Source organism: Balearica regulorum, chromosome 1 (assembly GCF_011004875.1).
Source record: "Balearica regulorum gibbericeps isolate bBalReg1 chromosome 1, bBalReg1.pri, whole genome shotgun sequence".
Classification (NCBI taxonomy): domain Eukaryota; kingdom Metazoa; phylum Chordata; class Aves; order Gruiformes; family Gruidae; genus Balearica; species Balearica regulorum.
The window spans coordinates 127,135,375-127,157,271 of record NC_046184.1 but is presented as its reverse complement, the minus strand read 5'-3'; the positions used below and the strand labels follow the sequence as shown (position 1 = coordinate 127,157,271).

Genomic DNA, 21,897 nt, shown 5'->3' with positions numbered 1-21,897 from the left:
ACTGTCTACGAATGCAGTATTGGAGCTCTCTCTAGTTTGGCAAGCAAAGCAGTGACAGAATGATGAAGCTAAACAAGCTCAGCCAAGGAAAAATGTGCAGGGTTTTTAACTCAATGTGCAGGTTTTTAACTCGATGTGCGAGGAAGTATTTTACCAGAAGATATAGATGACTATCCATACGTGGAAATTCGAAACTAGTCTTGTTTTGGTTTGTTTGTTTTTGAAAAAGATGTGCTGCAGTTCAAGCAAGAAATAATTCAGAAAACTGAAAGGATTGCTTTATAGAGCACGTCTGACTGGATGATCAGAGCAATATCTTGTCACCTTATATCACACCAACTATACTAATTCTATGCACATCTCTGATAGATGACAAATAGTTATCTGTTCAAAGTCAGCTGCAGGGTTGCCATATATCATGCAATAGCTGTAACTGTTTCTGTATAACAGGTCTTTCGTATAAAATTTTAATATTGCAACAGTATATGAGGGCTTGTTTTAGGGGCTCTTGTCTTTATTAATATTTATGGCAACAAGAATACCTGACAGAATGTTTGTCAATGATGTCTAGATTAAAGAGAAAAGTGGAGACAATACTGCTATACATCTGTGCACGTCCACACCTCAGTAACTGCTACACAGCTTGCTCTGCTGTTAGTCTACTATCTGCTGCTGTTAGACAGATATCTCCCTCCCCATGTATTTCTAGCCCAAAGAGCTGCCAAAGTACCATGGGAAATATATCTCGAAAGACTATGAAACCACCACAGACTTGAAAGAAGCAATGCTAACCTCAGAGACCCAACAAGCAAGCAGAAGAGGAGCTAGTGCCGTTTGGATGGGGATCCAGACGGATCTGAAAAGGCGAAATAAAACTTCCTTAAGTCAAAACTCACTCACTGAGAGAGAATATCTCATGTCATCCACGTTATTCTGCAGAACCCCAGCTTTGCACTGAAAGGATGCGGTTGCACTAATGGTTGGAAAGCAGCTATCGCTTCCTAGGATTCAGGTTTGCTCATGTGACTAAGGGCCGTGGCAGTGCAACCAGTAAAATTATTACATTCGAATGCTCGGGAGTTACAAAACACGCATCTTTAAGCTGTGGATTTTTTTTTTTGATGAAGAATAAACTGTTAAGAAAAAAAAAAGTCATTCAACATAAACTGAAAGCAAGATCAGGAAAATGGGCTTCACTCTAGCCACACATCACTTGTACTGAGAGTAGTGCTGGTAAAAAAAAGTACCAGCACGTAAAAACCAATCACATAGTAAGAGCTGAACTTCAGCATATCTACACTGAAGGTGTCTCCTGACATGACTATCTCCAGTGGGTATGGCTATAACACAAATAACGTAGACACCACAGCTGGCAGAAGCTGTATTATAAACAAAGCTGTACTGTTCAGTATTTCAATTTTTTTCTGTGTTGTAGAGTAGACATTTTTTGTAGTATTTTCTTTGCACTATTTTGTAAAATTGGAAATTTGATGATTTCAGCTAAGTTTGTGAAGTATGAATACTAGTCATGCAGAACAGCTATCAGAATGAGAATAATTCCAGGTTAAAGAGCAAATGCACATATGACAGAAGTCATACTGTTAAGCCTGGAAAACTAGAAAAGTCCATAGAGTTGTAAAACACACAATATGAAATATATTCTAGATGTATGAGAAGCTACATTGAAGGTACATTGCAAGCCTGGAAGTGTTCCAGTCACCTGGAAGTGACTGCTACTTGTTCACAAGTAGGAGTAAAGAAATTCTTATAGATGTAGATTTCATGCCTTCCCCATGCATATACATAAATGCTTCACAGGAGCAGCCTGTATTATGCTATTATTGAGAATGGGGATTTTGTCAATGTGATAAAAAAAATATTCAACACTTAAAAAGAACTAAAATCTATCCTAATAGTTTAAATTGGTAGCTTGCAAATATACATTTCAATGTTGATTGATTTAGACTTTTTAAAAAAAATTTTTAAAATCATTGTTTATAGAAGAAAACTGTAATTAAGGATTAACAGCATGGGTGAAGCAAATACTGCTACAGATGTTTTTAAATCCTGGGAATAAAGAATCCCTTCTCTATTTATTAAATGAGAAATGAGTGAGTTATTGAAGCCTACTTGGGACTTTGGAAATCATCACTAAAAATTATGATGCCTCACTGAAGGCCTGGGTTCTAATTGTACCACGGCAGCCTCTAAGTTATGGTCAAGAAAATTATGAAGACAAATTATACTGGCATGAAATATATTAGGGTATTGTGAGCAATGCTGTAATTCTTTAAAGTAGATGTAGAGCTGTGATAGCAGAATGGGGTGAAAGAAAACAAAATTTTCGATTGAGCAGGGAATGTATTTTATAGTAAATGCTGTTATAAATTGCAATATATTTCTTAGGACTGAATAACTTTAAAAAGCCTTTTTTTTTTTTTTTTTCAACAATTTCATAGTGTTTACATTTTTCTTAGTATTTTTCTGCTGGGCCGAGATCATACAGCTCCACAGGGCTATGAACTGAAAGCAGAGAGGGACTGCATGACTAAGTCAAATGACACAAAATGACCGATGCCAGTGACACTGAATCTCTCCCTTTCATATAACTAGTTTGCATCCTTCCCTCAGTCTTTACATGATGCCAGGAGTAAAGAACTAAACAGGGAGAGGGCATATGCTCAAGCTCTGCAGCATGGCTGCCCACACCATTACAACGGGAGCGCTCCTTCCAGCATGGACCACGCTGCACTGAGCGCCCAGGCGTGCGCAGGGATTCACGTGAGACACAGATGCAGCGACAGGCAGTTTGGATGCAGCCGTCGTCTTTGGGGAGGAAGAGTGTTGCTGAAAGGAGGTAAGCTGTGCTGCATCAGTTGACCTCTAGGCCAAAAAATGGTCCTGACCACTTTTTATTTACTAACATAGATGTAGTCTTAAGAGCTATAGGAGGAATTTTAATTCCTCTACCTGTCACCAAGCCCAATTATGTATTTCGGTCCTGAAAGTCTTACTGTTTGGTGGAGGTCTCTTTAACAATATGTAATAATTTCTCCTTTGATTGCACCTTTGCTACTCTCATAGAATTGCTTTTGTGCCACCATTAAAGACAAACACTGCTAGTGCTTTTATTTCATCTTTCTTCTAAGTAAGTGTAAATCTAAGGGACTTCTCAACTATTTTTAATAGCTGATTTTTGCACAAGTGGAAAAAAGTATAAGCTTTTAAATTAGTATTAATTCACAGAAATTGCGAGTTATGATATGAATTATGCAAGTGAAATTCACAGATATTCTCCTTTATGTATTTATTATACATGTATTATATAGATCAATATTATTTAAAAGGTTATATCAGATTTTCTGATAAGGACATGCATTTATTATATCCCTTGATTTATGGAGAAAACTGTGATGTTAGTTATCAGATTATAGCTGCATGTGAAAAGTAAAGGTTACTGCAGTTTTGAGAGAAATAAATTACTGTATTTCGGAAAATTCTGTCAGAATAATTCTAATTAGTGTTTTAGATGCACTTTAGTTAGTGTATCAAGTTTTAATTTCAGACACCACACATTTCTGTAACTGAAATTTGCTACAGTTATGTAAAAATACAAGAAACTTGCTTTGAAACAGACATTATTTTAATATAAGATTTTTAACTTGTTAAAGACACCCTGCAATTAAATGCATTCATTTAAAACAAACACATCTTACTATTCTCTTTCTCTCCTACCTATCCCCCCTACCTGTTCCTATCATTGATTTTCCACCTCCTTCTGAAGCCAGAAAAATTTTAACACTCAATATTTTGTGGCTTTTAGAAGTGAATATCCTTGTAGTACTTAAAATCCATATCCAAATCTTTGCCATTCACATTAGTTTTTGAATTCTTTTCCCAAATAACTAACTTAGGAAACAAAAGAGACAGGAGAAGACTTTATGGCTGAGGAGGAATGAGAAGAACATTCCCTTGCAGGCTCAGTAATAGTATGAAGAACATTGACAGAAATTTCATAAAAGACAATACCTCAAGTGAAATTAACATTAGAATTTGTAAACCATTATGTCAAATCCTATAACAAAAATAGTCTGGTTTTCCTGACAACTTACATGAGCCTGGTCTTTTTCACTTGAGTGCTATATTCACAAGTTTGATTGTCAATTTTAAACCTCTTCTTCATACCTTCCAGGTTTTTAGAATATCCAAAAAGATTCTTTGTAAAATTTCTCATCCTGTCTTTTTTCTAAGAATATTACCAATAACCTTTTTGTTCTACTAGGTGATTATCAGTGTCATGCTTGTTTCTGAAAAAAGGAATTATTAAATCCTATAGAAGATACTTCAATGTTCTCTGGATATTGGTGAAGGAATTAAAATGGTGGTAGAAGAAGTGTTGAATATTTATACAGTAGTTGGGAACACCAGAACACAAATCTTTGTTGACTACATCCCTTCCATAGGCCATCATGCAGATGTCCTTACTTTTTTTAAAGGCAGCATTAGCTATACAGGATAGTAATTTAAAAATACACGTAAACATAATCACGCCAACAATGATTTGACAGCATGTGCATGCACATGTTTTCACCCAGCATAGGACAGCATGTTAGCATTGGTCTGAAATATGGGTTTGAAGTTGAGTATAAAATCAAATATTGTCATGAATAGGCTCTTTTCCTGAATTGTATCTAGTCATTTTTGCTGTGTGTTTTCTCATGATTACCAGTCTCAAAACTCTACTATGCTTACTCTTAACCTTAAAAAAGTTATAAGAATCGAATTTGCCTTGAAACATGTTTAATACAGAGTCTTTAATGCAAGAGATTCTCCCCTTGAAGGAAATTATAGTTTGGGTAAACCATCAGTGAAAAACGTTTTAAGATGTTAAACCTGCATCTTTTACAGGCAATCCAGATAGGCAACATGCAGATAAAAGCTAACACGCTTCATATGCTCACAGCCCTTAGAATAGTATAAACAACTAGCTGTTTCATCTACAGTCAAAACTGGTCAAGCTTTAAATCTAAGTGATCTAAATTTATCCACGAAAGAAATACGGTAGGGTCTTTCACAGAAAGAAAGTTTATTTGCCTTTGGAGCTCTTCATTCTTCCCCCACCTCTCTAAACATACATGATTTCATCTCACTACTTCAGGACTAAAGATTTTTTTAGTTTTTTTTCTTATTCTTTCAACAGTTTTTCAGAAATATTCCTGTCACATCACCCTAAGAGGACTGAAAGAGCCAAGCAGAACATTTCTTTCACAAGCAATATGAAAAGCAATACTCTTATAATTTGTAGCAATTTAACCCTGCTTTTATTTTATATAAACTTTAATGGTGGAATCATTCTAGAAGTAAAGGAAATAGAATGGAAAAATATAAGAAAAAAAGGATGAATCATGTAAAACTTTTTGTTAAAATACAGGAAATAATTTTCTTGAAAGCAAAATTCCATCATCATTCAGTATATGTACAGAGTTTTGCAAAGAGCTATACTAATTTTATCTGTTAAAAAGGAAATGAATGTCATTGCTGAACTCATTCTGTCAATTATAGGACTGCAACAGGACTTGAGATTCATTGTTTTATATAATGTGATTGTATAACATAAAAAGTGTTTTGGCATTAAAATGGTTCCTTAAAAAAAACTAAGTTAAAGTGAATTTAATAAGCATGCTCAGCAAACCACACAGCTTCAGAAGCAGGTATTATTCCATTTCATGCAAGGCAAAACCAGTTTTAAATATTTACTTGTTTGTTTTTTTTTTTTCCCCACTGAAAATTGCATCATCAAAATCTATAAAAATCTCAATGTCTTCTATTTAATCTTTATCTAGGTGAACAAGACGTTCAGCTACTATAAAGCAAAGAAATTTCATGGATTTCAATAAGCTATTGTATTTTAACTATTTTCCCAGTTTATGTGAAGATAAGGTCATATATGCATAGAAAAAAATGCAAGGCCAAAAGATCTAAGTATACACCCAGCAGGCCAGTTGGTTCTAATCAGTATTTTTCAGCCTTAATATCTCTGGCCTCACCCAACCCATATACAGGCAATTTTTTAATACCTAAATACATATCAAGGATCAGATTACAAATATTTTGATTGTAATTACTGGACAATCAGCTTTATTGATTACTGGAATGTTACCTGTGCATTTAGATATCTTTCCTTGCAGCACGAGAATCATGATATGGCCCTAACTATCCTGATTGTCATCTGGTCACATTAATTTGAATGGAATAGTTTAAATGGTCCAACACTGATATTCTGAATTTTAGTTAGCTTTGTATTAAAATCTGATATATCAAGTTTTGGGGCTATTGTTTCATGTATATATGGTAAAAAATAATAGATTATATTTATATTTCACCTTGGAGCCATTGGTTCTAAACTGCCCTATCACTAGAAACCATTTAATGGAAAAATAAAAGTTTTCCTTAATTCATAGAACTTTGAACTTCTGAAGGCTATCACTGACTTCTGTCTCAAAGCTATATTGTTAATAAAAATTATACAGCTGATGCTGCAACTCACTTTTTGACCACTAGATACCCCGATTCTTTTTAAAAAAGGAATAAATTTTACCTTAATATCAAAAGCTCCTGGCTGACCCACTTTGTTGTAAAGCTCCAGTTGGTTCTTGACAGGCGTTACCCACAATATGACCTGATTTAGTTGTTGATCAAGTTCGATGAAATCCTTTAGCAGAATCTCTATTTCTTTTTGTTTCTCTGGGAGATCTTTGGACACCTAAAAAAATACCCAAAGACAGTTTTTTAGTGGACAAAAAAAAAAAAAGGTAACATAATGCAATTTAACTCTACACATATATACACTTACATAAAATATTAAAATACAAGTTTTATACAATGGTAGGAAGGGAAGGAAAGGGTAGACCCGCCAATCAAATTATTATGGTAGGTACCTTGCCAGTCAGTCAACACACACTCTTTCCTAAAAAATAAAAAAACACCACATAAAAAACCCCCAAACCCCACCACCAAAAAAAACCAACCCACCAAAGACAATACCCCCCCCAAAAAGACCCCAAACCAACCAACCAAAAAACTCAAAAACAAAACCCCAAACCCAGAATCAGGCTTCTCTTTTTTTTTTTTTTTTTTCCCTGTTATTCTACCATTCTGCTCACAATACATAAAAACAAATGTTATCTCAGTATATGAAACTGTTTTAAAGGTCAATTTTTAATCACAAGAAACAATAGTGAAAAAATGAAATTGATCATTTGAATGATATCTAACTTTTCTTGACCTCTTCAATCTAGATATTTATAACCATGTGTTTTCTTACAAGGTGTTCATAGTTGCTAGTTGAGTCCAAATATGCATGAGCAGATGCATACAGTGAAGGAAAATAGTGAAGAAATATATCGTCAATACTGATCGGGCCACTTGGTTCTTCAATTTGCATTCAAAGCAGTCAGATTTGTAACTAAGCACATTCTTCTGTGCCAACACCATTAGAAATTAAGAATCAGTGAATGGCAGAGTTCAGATCCAACAGCACTGAAGCACTTGGAGTAAACACAGGAACAGGTTGGAAATAAATAAGCCAACACAAAGCTCCATGCTGTCCTTCCCAGATTGTTTTCTATAGCTATAGAGGTGAGGTGGCACCATACTACACAATGGGCAACATTGCAAACATATACTAGGGCAGAAACCATCTGTACTTTAAAAAAAAAAATATTCACAATTATTCAGCAAATATAGAGCCTGAGCTAAGAAACAATAGCAGTTAATTATTAAAATCAGGTAAGAAGCATGGTTAGTTTACCATACGAAGAAAAATGAGGTTTCCCAATGTTCATTGTTTTTAAGCACGTTTTTACTAAAGTGACCTTCTTAAAAACAGAAAAACATGAGCTTTCTGACACAATAAAAATATAAACACCCTGTAATGTTAAAACAGCATTAATAGAAGCATTGCTATCATATTGCCCAGCTACAGAAATATTAAAGCAATGAAGGTTACTTGAAAACAAACAACCAACACTCCCCCCCCCCAAAAAAAAAAAGAAAAAGAAAAACCAGCAAAAAACCCCCAAAACCCCAACAAAACCATCAAACAAATAAAACCAAGCATCACCAGCTGAGAGAACACAACTGGGAGAACACCAGCTGGGAAGAACACAACTGTCTCATGACATGTACATTTCTTTACAAATTTGGTTTGAAAATACTGATATATTGGTACAAAAATAACCCCTTCACATATACTCTGCATATGATTTATTAGAATGTATTTAAGTGATATTTGTAATTCAAGAAGTTGATTTGCCATATGTTAAATTATCTCCATTGTTCACTATAGCCACCCCATAATATCCTATTTAATAAAAACTGATCCATGAGTCAAATTACTTTTTCTATCTTTCTAATCTTGTTAAATATAATAAAAACTCTGCTTTTCCAGAATGGCTCCAGATATGAAAGAAAACAATTAAAAATGCATTCATTTCCCTTATGTGTTAACTCAATATCTATGCAGACCTTGGCCTAATTTCCCAGAAAATTAGTTTCATCTTTCTTATAACTTTTGAATGTTAATCTCCAATGTTTACTGCCTTTAATATTAATGTAAACACAGAAATACTACTGAAAGTAAATAGGTAATCATAGGAAGATAAAAATCCAAGCTGACTCCTGGAAATATTAAATTTAAATTAATCTGCTTCCAATAAACATTAATCAATCATATTAGGTCTGTAACAAGACAGAGAAAGAAAAATTTGTACAGTTTTCCAGGGGGATGGGCGTAGCCAATTATATAGTAAGGAATATTCAATCCTGAAAAGCAGAAGATGAAAGACTAGATTTTGGTGACAGACTGTACTTCAACCTACTGTTTTCAAAAATAACCACACACAAAAAGAAAGCAAAATAAATCCCACCTATAGTAAGAGGAAAATTGTGATATAAGTAAATGCAGCCTCTTCTTACAAGTTGGCTCCTGTGCTAAAATTACAGCACAAAGATAGGATTGTAATATTTTTAATATAAAAATAAAAAAAGAAATCTAGGTCAATATGAATCAATTCATTATATACACAAATTTAATGTCATCTACTTTTACCACAGAGATAAAAAGAGGAACAGTAAATAAATAAAGGACTTTCCTCAAACTCAGGTTAGGGTTACAGATAGGCACTTAACAAGGCAATACCTCGTTAAATCCAGGTATGCCACTGTGTGGGATTCAGATTCTTAGATTCTGGATCTCAGGGATTTTGTTTACTCCCTTGCTTCCCCCCCCCCCCCCCCCCCCTTTTTTTTTTTAAGCTCTGGCATGAAACTGTCAAGCTGGCTAATCAAACTAGAGCCTGATGAATTTAAGGTAATTACAAGTCCACCTATCAAGCCAAGCTACTGCTGCAGACTGTCTGTTGGGGAACAGCTTGTTTCCTGAGCTAATTCTGCAGCTCACCAGAAGCATAATTTGGGAATATCTCCATGGAGTAATGGACATGATGACGGGGTGTCCAGATTTACGTCCTTTCTGTAGCATAAGAGCAGACAAAGAGATGGGGCCCTCCAGAGTCTTCCCTACCTTTTTACTTACAGCCTTTCAGCTTGTTATTCACAGCTCCAGGAGTTCCACCCCTGTGATGGGATACAGATGCTCGTTGGACCTACGGCCATCCCACTGTTCTGCTGTTTCTGAGCTCTTTCTATGAGTTCTTGGATACCCCCAGGGATGAGTGAGCAATGACTAGTGTCCCACTCCAATTCTCTTTTCTACATTTTTGCTTTTGGTCCCCTTCCTCTCCCATCTGGCTTCTATTCATTTATTGTCTCAGAGTAACTATCAAATGTCTGGGTAGACCCAGTTTCATCCCCTTTAGTATCTTATCCCTCCTATCTAAGAAAGACTGACTGATTTTATCACGGGAGGGCTTCTCCCTTTTCTAAGGGAGAAGGCCAATAGGAACAGTGGCCATAAGAAGAGCAAAACCAGGGCAAACACATGAGATGCTTCCCCTCAAATCTGCCTAAGACTGAACACAGACCTGATTAAAGTGCATTATTATAGGCTGGCGAGGAAGACAGAGTGCAAAAGACAAAAAAACCAGAAGAAAGGACAGCTTCAGTTGGAACAACTGAAAATCTAGCTTAGCCTTTTGCATACAAATTAAATATTTTCAACTTTGTCTTATTTGGCAGCAGATCAACATACCTTCATTTGCAACCAAAGGGAAAAAAATAAATTTGCAAGTGCAAAGGACAACAAAAGTATGGATTATTCCTTCAAAGAAAAAAATTTTTATTTCAACATCAAAGGACTATATAATTTCAATGATATGTGTCAAAACATTAATCTCAAAGCATGTGATGCATCTAAAATTTTGTACTTTAGTTCAAGTGTTAATTAAGTTAGATTAATTGGAAGCTTAGTAACAGAATAGTAGAAAAGATTTAAGCTCTATATTAGGAAACAGGAGAAGATCCTAATTTTACAAACTGACGCTGGTCTTCACAATACTTAATTTTATTCTAATCTTAAACTATCAGACCATTTCCCACTTATTTAATATTATGTATTCCATTTTTTGCTCTTTTCATTAAAATACTAAAACCCCCACAAATAAATTACCAGCATGGAAATGATAACATCTCTCAAAACATGTGAATACTCCATGAAATTTGAATAACTGCATATTTTCAAAGTCTAGATCTTTATCTAAATATTTTAATATCTTCTTCTTACGAATACTAAAGTGACTTGCATTGCTTGTTTCTGTTGCATCTGAACCTCACGTCCTGGATGATCTTCCTTCACAAGCAGCCTAAATGATACACTGTTATGTTCTTTCCATCCCCACCCCAATCTGATTACTTTGGTGCAAAACGATACATACACTCAGCCTGGCAGTACAGATCTCCTTGATCATTTCACATGTTCCAGTTTTCCACTGCTATTTCCTACTTTAGCTTTAGATAGTTATTTTTCAGTCTGTACACATAGTTGTGTGCACGCACTATGGGATGAATTAGAGCTGAGCAGATGGAAAGGAATATCAATTCATCTGATAACAATAAGCATAAAGGGAGGAAGAAGTTGTGTAAAGTATGTCACTTGATGTAAAATCATATTCTGTGTCCCTGTTCTGTTTAATTCCTTACGAATATCCAGAGAGCAGATTCAATTAAAGCAGCACCAGTGAAAAGAATAGTTGTGGAGTTACAGTTCAATCCTGTAATTCAGGAACAATGCTCAAAAGGAAAAAGTTGAAAATAATTAGGTAGATACAGTAAGAAAGAGAGAAAGGGCAATAAGGAATAGTTTTGCAGAGGTCAGAAGTGTTATTGCAAATGAACAAACTTGATAAATTATGTTAATTGTAAGGCATCACTATCATTATCAGCAGCTGCCACCTGATAAAATTAAGGAAAACCACTGAAATTACTTGCTTGCATTATATTTCAAGTGGCTAATGCCTGATTTTGAATATTTCCTTTCTCTATCACAAGTCAACGTCAAGGTCATTTCCTATTTACCTAAAATGACCAAAGAGAAGATAATGCAGTTATTACCCAGCGGCTTGGGAATATAGGCAGGGAGATGCATCTCCCCAACAAGTCATTTGTCAAAAAAAGAATATGGAGAATTTTCCTAATGGCGAGTGGAGAGAAAAGAAATCCCAAATTCCAACATTTTAACAGCAGTGGAAATTTTGTGGGTTTTTCCCGCAATATTAGGTCAGGTACCCCTTTGTCTTGCTAGCTGTCTCACCAACCTCTCAGTAACAAAGCAGCACTTATAAATGGATCTTATTTTGATGAATCTGACAGTGGGTTAAAATTTAGCTTTCTTGATATGCATAACATGATAAATTATAATAAACTGCAGTGAATATGAGCTAAAGTATGTTGTGAGGTATCTGTGAAGACTGTAAAAAATATTTTTCTTGTGCTCCCTGTTTGGGAGGGTCCCGCTGATATACAAAGTACTTTAAGAAAGTTATCTTCTAATGTAGAATAATTGGTAGCATCGGGTTTGAAAAAATTCACAACTGTTTGCATAGAGAAAAATGAAGAATGTATAGCTTTCCGTAGCAATCGCTTTCCTTACTAAATGTAAAACAAGCAGCAGCTTCTGCTTTAGTATTCCATTTCTGCAAAAAAGCAAATATTAGGAAAATGGAGACAGGTCACTACACTGCAATCAGCCCACAGCATAACTGGACTGAAAGCAGGTTTTTATGCTGTCCAAGCCAGGACTTGGATAATAAAGAAATAACTAAAGTCACAACAACTATTAGATGCAAGCTTCAATCCAGACTTATTGGTAAATCATAACTGACACTTCCATGGCACTAGTAAGATGATTGCATAAAACAGCAATCTTTACAGCCAGTGTTCAGAAACTTTTATCTGCTTAAAAACACCATCCCTAGAGCGTGTACAAAAGAATGATTTAAAATGGAAGGGGGAAAAGTTATTTTTTATGCATCATTTCTTCATGAAAAACAATCAGTGTTAGAAAGAGTTTCATATAAGTTCGGTTTAGGATGCCATTTAGTTAATTAACTGAACCATTTTCATTAACAAACTCAATATTGACTTTAAAACAAAATCTACGTAATTTCTTTAAAATGATGAATATTTATGAGCCATGGTGTTTCTGACAAAGTTGCAGTAAAGACTGTATTGTTAGATGAAGATGAAAGCAGGCTACTAAAAATATGTATAGAAGATTTTTATTTGCTATGTAGCTAGTGTTCCATGTTTCCTTACAAGCCTCCCAAGACTTGACCTTGGTACATGGTTTTGGGCTTTTTTTTTTTCCTTTTAACTTCTTAACAGTGTATTTGTAATATTCTCAAGTTTCATTTTTATTTAAAAAAAAAAACCCTTTTTTCCCCCAATTGATGCAGAACACTAAAGCAGTCCACAAACCCAATGCACCAAACAATTTTCTGCTTCATCTAGCTGTCTAGCTTTTCAAAAAGCAAATAAACATATCCACCACCCCAATGATTTGTTTTGTTTTTCTTGCATGGTAATATGATTGTATATATCACAGTCTTCTGAATATCTGTATGCTTTTTATATTTAATATTTATAACTAATTGTCATTCATTCCGGCCTCTACTATCTCAGTGATACTCCTTTGTCAAGGGCATTTTTGAGCCCAAGACTCTGCACCTTAAATCTCTGTTAAACAATCTAGTCCTCAATTTTCTTTTCTTTATCTTTGTTTCTTACTCAGTTCCAGAAATATAAAAGCAGCCGTAAAGGATTTACAGTATGATTCCTGCAGGGACTCTTAATGAAGGATCTTCTGACAGGAAAATGATTTCTAAATAAAAGTGCAATGCCCTAATTGTTCTTTCCCTGGTTTACAGCAGATAATATCGTACCTACCCCTCAGGCTACATACAGTCTGCCAGGCAAGCAAACTCCAGCACGTAGCCCATAGTGCTAGGAGCCTGTCTGAACAGTTTCCTTCAGCCTGTCGATCAAAGTTTTCTTCCCATGGAAAGCAGAGCCTGACACAGATGTTGGGAGAAGAGAAGATGGCAAGCCATAGCACTATTCAGCACAGCGCTGGACATGCTGTTGCGGTGTCCCAGGGAAAGACGTTACTTTACAGGGTACAATAAACCCTGTCTGATTTAGTTTAAGAGCAATCTCTCCTCACGGGTTGGCAAACCGTAGTAGTCCTATCTCCACTTTTCAGCTTTCCACGTGGCAGAGTTCTTCCGGGCGGTTGTTTTGTCTCACCGTCCTTTTCCACAGCCCTCCTTTTCCTTTTCCTAAAATCACGCATTATCCGATTGCTTTACTTTCAGGACCATGCCTGGTACTGCAGGCTCGACTTCCATACATAATCAGGTCACAGCGGCAATCAGTCAATAGCTAAACTAAACGTATCAATGTTGTCTTCCATGCTGTTGCCTTCACCTGAGAGAAGCTTCCCAGAGGCATTCACAAAACTGCCGTGGAGCTCCTAAAAACTGTCACCTGCCAGAACGCCTGACAAGCAAAACAAAGCCAAAAGGCATTGCAACAAAACAGATGACAAATATTTATACAATGTGTAGTACCTTAAAACACAAGCTGTAAATTCAGAATCATTATTGGTTTTGCTCACGGAGTTCTCTGTAGGAATGGGAAAAAAGCAAGCAAACAAACAAAAAACCAACAACCCTTAACGTTTTTGTTTGATAAAGGAAATGGATATAATTGGATTTCAGATTTTTACACAGCAATAAAATCAGTATCAAACAGCAATTTCTGGCTATAAGCTGCATAGAGCAGTAAGTTAGATAATGAATGTATAGATAAACTGTATTATTTCCACAGTAAATAGAGGATTTTTTTTTTTCTCATTATCTTTGCATAGTGTATAAAAACTACAATGGGTAGGAATTTTATCTTCGGCTGAATATTATAGCATTTCCTAGCAACAAAGAAAAAATTAAATTAAAAAAAAATTATAGGAAAAAAAAAAAGGTTGGTATTCCAATTCTAGTGAGTGATCTTGACTAAGTAGTACTGACCTGATGTCTGCAAGAAAACAACTAACAATGATCTTGCTTTTCTTTTTGGTTGTTCTTCAAGAATTACCCGGTTTAGCACTTTGAGGGAAGTGACTTTTCATTTGTAAGAAATATGCAGTTAATAGAAAAGTTGAGAGTGTGGGAATTACCTGTAACAGTGATCAATGTACAATTAAGTTCAGGATCATAACAGACCATTCTCTGGGTAATGATGATGATGAATTTTTGAAAAGGTGTTTTTAAAACTCTGAGAAAAGTGGCCAAAAAAAGGCAAGGCAAGGCAAGAAGGGAAAAGGGAAGGGAAGGTGTAAATTTAAGATTCTTTCAGATTATTCTGTTTATGGGAATTTTAATTATATAGGCATGTTGCAATGCAGACAGGCCTATATAATTAAAGTATAATCTTTATCTTGTAAACAGCAAATAGTAACACATTGATTTTTAGGTCCCTACAGTCTTCCTTAATAGAAATGCACGAAACATCTGACATACGATAGCAGTCTGTCTCAGAACTGAAGTTTAAAACAGCTCAAACCATTGTCATTCATTGGTGTGTGACATTATGTGAACCATTGCTCACTGTATGTGAAACCTCTCTCAGATACATAGTTGTTGCAGTGTAGAAAAACGTGTAAGGATTTGCCTCAAGCACCTTATTTGAAATCTGGTAATTCAACTAGATCAATTTTACCTCAATGTAGCTGTCAGCAAAAATCTCTTGACAATTAGTACTTTTTATATTCAAAGTCCTTCGCATAACTTCTTAAATATATGATGAATATATTCCAGATTCATGACAAACATGAATAAAAAGGAAATTTAAGATGGTCGGTAAGATAGTATGATATATATTGTATATGTACATACACACATATAATTAATCATGATTTTATGGTCTTATTGGCTAGCATAGACTTTTTACCCCTGCATGATTGTATTTCATAAATATTTTTAATTGTTTGCTTAAAGTTTAATGTGTAGCAAACAGATCAGCAATATCTCCTTATGAACACACATCTGAAGTCTTTATGATTAATACAAAAGTAAATAGAAATGTTTTCTTCCTATGTATCCTGTGGATTATTGTTAAATGATTTGTGATGTCATCAGTTCAATCTAGTTCATGCTCACTATTTAAGCAGGGACAAAAAACCTTTGCTTTGCTATAAATTGTTACCTTTATGTTACCTTTACTGTAGATAGTAGCTGGGAATGACCATAGAAGAGTCTTGCCACTTAAGTTTATGAATAAACACATTAAATCAAAAAGAATGCCAGAAAAAGATTATGGGCCAGAGCAAATGCTAAGGGGTCTTGAGGGAAACAGCTGGGAGGATGTGCTCAGCTTCAACAGTCTCCTGGCTCAACAGGACATGTTTGTCAAATGGGGATGGTGTCTATCATCGTACTGATGGGTTTTAAGGAGTGAGGCGTATCAGCGCTGACCTAAGTGACCTGACATCAATCTCCACTCAGATCAGAAGCAAAAAAATTTGAGAAGCCATTACAGATCCCATTCATGCACACTTACAAAAACAATCACCATACAATTTCCTGGTGTTCTGTAGTGGTAATTAAGGAAGGAAAACAGAGTTAAATGCTCCAGCAGTGATGAGTGATATAAAAATATTTTCTCTGGAGATATTAAAAACCCACCTGGACGTGATCCTGTGCAACCTGCTCTAGGTGATCCTGCTCTAGCAGGAGGATTGGACTAGATGATCTCCAGAGTTCCCTTCCAACCCCTACCAATCTGTGAATCTGTGAACAACAGTAAACTAACTTATTGGAAGAGAAAGGGAGAGCACTAGCATGGTAGTCAGGTTTCCAGGCCCAGTAGTCAGGAGCTTATTTTAACCAGAATATTTAAGATGTTCCCTTTAACTAAAACTTTTGAAAGTGCCAGTCACCTCAATTATTTGACATAATTGATAATTATTGTTTAGAAAGTGTTGCAATGGAAAAGAAGAGTAAGACTAAGAGCAATAGCATGTTGGACCTTTCAGAGCCAAATCCCAACAAGTAATTGCCTGGAAAAAAATTTCAATTCATTTGACAAAGTGGAAAAGGAATTTTCCAGTATCATATCCAACCTTCAACTTGAATGCTGTGTGACTTCAATGCAACAAAACAATCAGAGAAAAGAAAGAGCTCTGTAAAGTGGGAAAATGCACACATTTATCTCACTCTTTCTATATGCTCCTGACTAATGTCAATGTATGGATAGAAATAAAACTGTTCATCAACTCCTTTAACTTTTAATAGCCTTTAAAATAATAATAATAATAATAATAATAATAATAATATGCATCAGGAATTCTCATGACACTAGCATTATATTTATTCATAAGTCTATAGAGTTATTACATAAATAGGACTGTTAGAAATTTTCAAAAAGTCAGGGGGGTTGGAACTAGATGATCTTTAAGGTCTCTTCCAATCCAAACCATTCTGTGGTTCTGTGATTACCTCTTCTGACGAAGCTAAGTCAGCTTTTTGCCTCTTGACAAAATGAGTAAAATGTATTAGGATTTCTGATTTGAAAGACAAATTTAGAAATGAATATTTAAATTTCATACTTAGAGTAATAACAGTCAGGAGAGTCTTCTACAAAATAACCAAATTATTTCTTTTTCAAAAGTTAAAATCTGTTTAATGTTGATTACCCAAGACAATTTAGACATATGTAGTGAGGTGTTGTTATGAAATCAGAAATAGATATCCTCTCAGAGTTTGTATCAGAGAAAAAAAGACTATGATAAGTAGGACTGTTAGAAATTTTCTTACCTAGAAGCGTAAGATTTGTACAAGCTGGTTAGCTTTTACTACCCCTAATTAGAAGTATCACATCACCACAAACATCCCAACTAATATTCATAGATACTTTGTGGTTTTTCTTTTAAGAAAATGAAACCATGTGTTCCTCACTATTGTTTTAGATGAAGAGATGCTATTTAAGAACATTGGGATTTAACTTGATAAAAGCTGTAGCACATAGACCATTGTACAAAAAGATCTTATTACCAACACACGTTGTGGAAACTTCCAAAGATACGAGAACAATTCCTTTCCACTTTATCCCACCAAATACAAATTTAGTCTTGTCAAATGTTGCAAGTCTCTCATGTTCCTCCCCTTTTTGCAAAATCCTTCCAGAATCCATTGCCCTTATCTTACGTAAAGTGAGGGAGATTACAAAGACAGAGCAGTCATACAAATTGTCCTCTTAGCCTCTGAGAAAGTCACAGTAAGAATTAACACACTAAGTGAGGAAAAACGGGTCACAGAGGTTGCTGTTGGGGTGACTATGAGGAATAAGAGGAGGAGAGACAGGCAACAGAAAACCAAGATATATTATTTTGATATATGCTGCAAGAAACTCATCAGGAAATCTGCACAGTTTTCTTGTAAGTGGTTCCTTTCCTGTAAGTTTGCCATGTTGATGAGCAACATGGTCTGAAATCCACAAATAATACCATGATGAACTTCCAACTTAAATTTAACTTTCATTACATTTATTATGTTTACTGTCATTTATTGTTAAGCCTAAGACACACCTGGAAAACCAAAACTAAGGCAAAACAAATAAAGCTAGAATCTAACACATATAAAGAAGAAAGAATCCTAACTGTTCTAAATATACTCAAAAACTTGTCTCCAACGAAAAGAAAAACAAATATTCAGTAGTACGTCACAAGAGCCCTTGATATCATGTAATTATTGTCTGATTGCTACAAAAACATTTTGAACATTATAACTTTTTCCTTGAAGGGACTTCAGAATGACTAATCCTTTCAAATGAGAGTAAACAATATACTGTAGTAGGAGAATATTTATTAATACTTAACAAGACAAAGAAAATTGATGGCGTCATTAATAAAAGAGAACAATCATATATTTCTCTGCAGGACTCCTGAAATAATGTAAACCAGCATTACTAACAACTTTTTACAATGCTTTAAGCCTTCAGAATGTGTTCACATAACTAAGTAATTTAATTTTACAATATTCCTATGCGATGGGGAGTTGTGCATAGGAAAACAGAGCAGCTGGAGAGTTAAGCAACTTCCCTGGCATTTCCAGTCCGTGGGAACTGACAAGATCAAAATGGTCTCTGTAAAGTACAAATACACCATCTACTAGGGATTTACAGCACTAAACCCTTCCTTTTTCTGATGCTGTGCTACTGCGTCTATTTATTCATAGTGCTTTATAAGGGTGACACATAACTTTTTGTTTAATTTTTACTTTTGTGCTCATAAATGAGGAAAATATATATTGGAATTTTTATGTTAATAAATTAAAAATAGACCAATGCAATAATCTTTGTAAAGCACATGCCCGTGAGGGAGCAGAGAAGGGGACTGGTTACCTTCATGTTGTGCAAGCTTGGCTGCCAAAGTTGAAAGGACATCTTTTTGAGTTTCAGGGAAAAAAAAAAAAAGCCTCTCCAGAAAATGTTTCAGGCTGCATCTAACCCGCTGGATGCAGAAGCAGTGAGTGCACACCCTGACCACATCCTGGCCCCACACTGATAAGACCTAAGTGTGAGCAAGCTGCCCCCTTCATTTCCATGGGAAGCAAGCCAGTCTGAATCTGCAGCGTGCTCTTGTCTGGCCCTCGAAATGGCGGAACCAGGACCCTCTGGTACGCTGCAGCACAAACGTCACTCCATAGAGAAACACAAAAAAAGCTCTCGTATGCAACTAAAGAAGGATACATACCAAGTATAACTACAGTTAAATCAATTTGCATCCATTTTTACAGATGAATTCATTCTGTAAGCAAAATTCTTTCCTCAATCAGCTCTTTGTTTCTGCTATTCAAAGAAGAAAGTGGAACTAAACAATCATGACCCTTCCCAATTCACTTTATTGTCCGTGAGACTCATTGGTTTGAACACAGGCCAGATGAACTGGTCTAGTAGGCTACATTACCTACATAGTAGGGATGACCAGCATCATCTGTGGTTAAAATATCATAATTTGGGGTTTTTTTTCCTTTATTCTTAGAAATAAAACATTAAGTTGTATCTTTATCAAAATTCTCTGTTTTGAAGGACTTGAAAACTGTCTGCATTTTCTTTCTACTTTATATTGCAGGACAACTTTTTAACTTTCATTAAAGCCTGGGAATTTTTTATGCCCCTATTAAGACTCTTCAGTCTTCAGTGCTTGAAATTGCACTTCAGTATGGCAGAATTTCCCCACTCAACTCCTTGACACAGGATGCTACATGCTTAAAGTTTATATGGACTTAAATAATTTCTGGTACAATGTTTACATTTAATAATAATTTCTAGATTCTTCTATTAATTTACCATATTAATGGTACATATACCAATTGAGATCATGTATATTTTTAGCTTACTACCTTTTCTTTATTAATATGACCTTCTCTAGGCAGCTGATTTTGGGCATTATCAGATGGCTAAATAGACATGGTCAGAGAGTGTATGAATCTTTTGTTTGTCCCAAATCATCCACTGGTACGTTCTCATGCAAAATGAAATAAAGAGGATACTCTCATTAAATTTTACATCTTTTGGTTGTAGTATGAATATAACTCATCTCTTTGACCTCAATATTCTGCAAAGTGGCTCCAGAAAGCCACACAGAACTGCTCTAGAAACAGATTTTCAGTCATTCATCTGCATTTTGCAAGTGAGATCAAACATGCTCTTCCTTATCTGCTTCAATCTAAAATAAACTATGATTAGCTATCAACATATTCTACACACGAAGGAACCCATAGCATTGTAAGAGCACTGTTATTATCTGTATCATTTGGACCAATAACAAAGAAAATTATGATTATATTTTAACGGATTTACTGCTTGGTAGTTTTCACTACCTGGCTTCCTATTTAATTTGGCTTTTACATTAAAATCTTTTATAATAATAAGGCTCCCCAGAGGATTCATATCTAATATCCTAGTTTTCTGGAACAAAAACTGCATTCTGTTATGACTGATGCTTATATACAGAGGAATTTGCACTGTTATTTGGTTCATTCTGAATACATGAAAGTATTTATTTTTAATAAAAGTGAATATTCTCTCTCAGTCTTTGTTTTTGGTTGGAGTTTTTTTGGTGAATTTGTTTGTTTTATCGTCTGTGAACTGGGTCATGTACTAAGTCTTGGAAAGGAAAGCAGGTGAGGTTTGATCTATTTAGGGTTTCTTTCAATGCCATGTTCTTCACTTATATTTCAGAAAAAATATTTTGCGAACTACCTTTACTTCAAAGTTTTAGTAGATGCAGCAACTGTTTCTTTCACTAAATACCTTGAATGACAAAAGCAACCTAAATGAGTTTAAACATTTTTTGTCCACCATCACAAAAAAAATAGATATGCTATGTAAAACTATTTTTTCTTTAAGATTAAAGCCAATTTGTGAACTATAGTTTTCCCTTGATGATTATCCAGATACAGGATAAATTACATATTCTTCAATTCACTCTGCTCATAAGAACTCTATTAATCTGATTTTAATTTTGGTCTTATAAATCCCAAGGAATAGGCTTTTTTTTTTTTTTTTTTTTAAAAAAAAGACTTTAAATTGAAAAAAACAGCAAATATTTCAAATCTCTGGATTAGTTTAAGATTATAATATACAGTTCTTGTAAAGCAATAGTTAAAAAAAACCCAAACAAACAGTAAGTATCATACCATAGCAATATTCATCTCATTTGAATCTCATTTATACTTTGGTTGGGGGTCAAAACCAAAACCAGCACAGGTCTGTGTAGATATTCAGGTTCTTTTCAAATGTGGCACAAGATTTTAAAGTCTCTTAGCACTAATTTTCCAGATTTCAAGATCACTGCATCCAAATCTTAATCTTAAAGCAGACTAGAAACGAACTGTTAGTCTAAGCCTGATCTGCTACCATCTCATGTTTTATAGACAATAAATAACCAAATCTTTCAGTGTAAGTTAAACCAACTCATTTTCTTCCATCTACTGTGAAAACCTATACTTAGCCTTAATTGTAGACCTTCATGGAGCTTATTGTAATCCACCTTTAAATCACATCAACTAACAAAAAAATAAAAAAATAAAAATAGACATCTCTGTTTTACAATAGTCTCCAGTTCTTTCTGATTAGGATGATTTACGGTACAGCATATAAAGTGGAACAAAACCTAGTGTCTGAAGCTGCTAACATGACTAAAAATTGCCTCTGATTGCCAAGTAGGCTGTAGGGCCCAATTCCCATTCTGCTCTAACACAATCAATCCACTGTCTTCAAAATATCTAAGTATCCCAATAACTTTAAATCAATACAGCCAGATAACCTTCAGTATGTGTAGCTTAAAAAAAAAAAAAAAAAGAAAAAAAAAAAAATAGGAAA

The 21,897-nt window shown here is 34.9% G+C and overlaps 1 protein-coding gene across 8 annotated transcripts in view; it reads right to left on the bottom strand.

The window, feature by feature from the left end:
* The window catches only part of DMD (dystrophin), a 1,320,554-nt gene that overhangs the window by 389,951 nt on the left and 908,706 nt on the right, over positions 1-21,897 (bottom strand). For all 8 annotated transcript variants that reach the window (XM_075774516.1, XM_075774534.1, XM_075774546.1 and 5 more), the window contains one exon: positions 6,599-6,763. In XM_075774516.1, the coding sequence (XP_075630631.1) occupies positions 6,599-6,763 (165 nt within the window). The remainder of the gene's footprint in view (positions 1-6,598; positions 6,764-21,897) is intronic.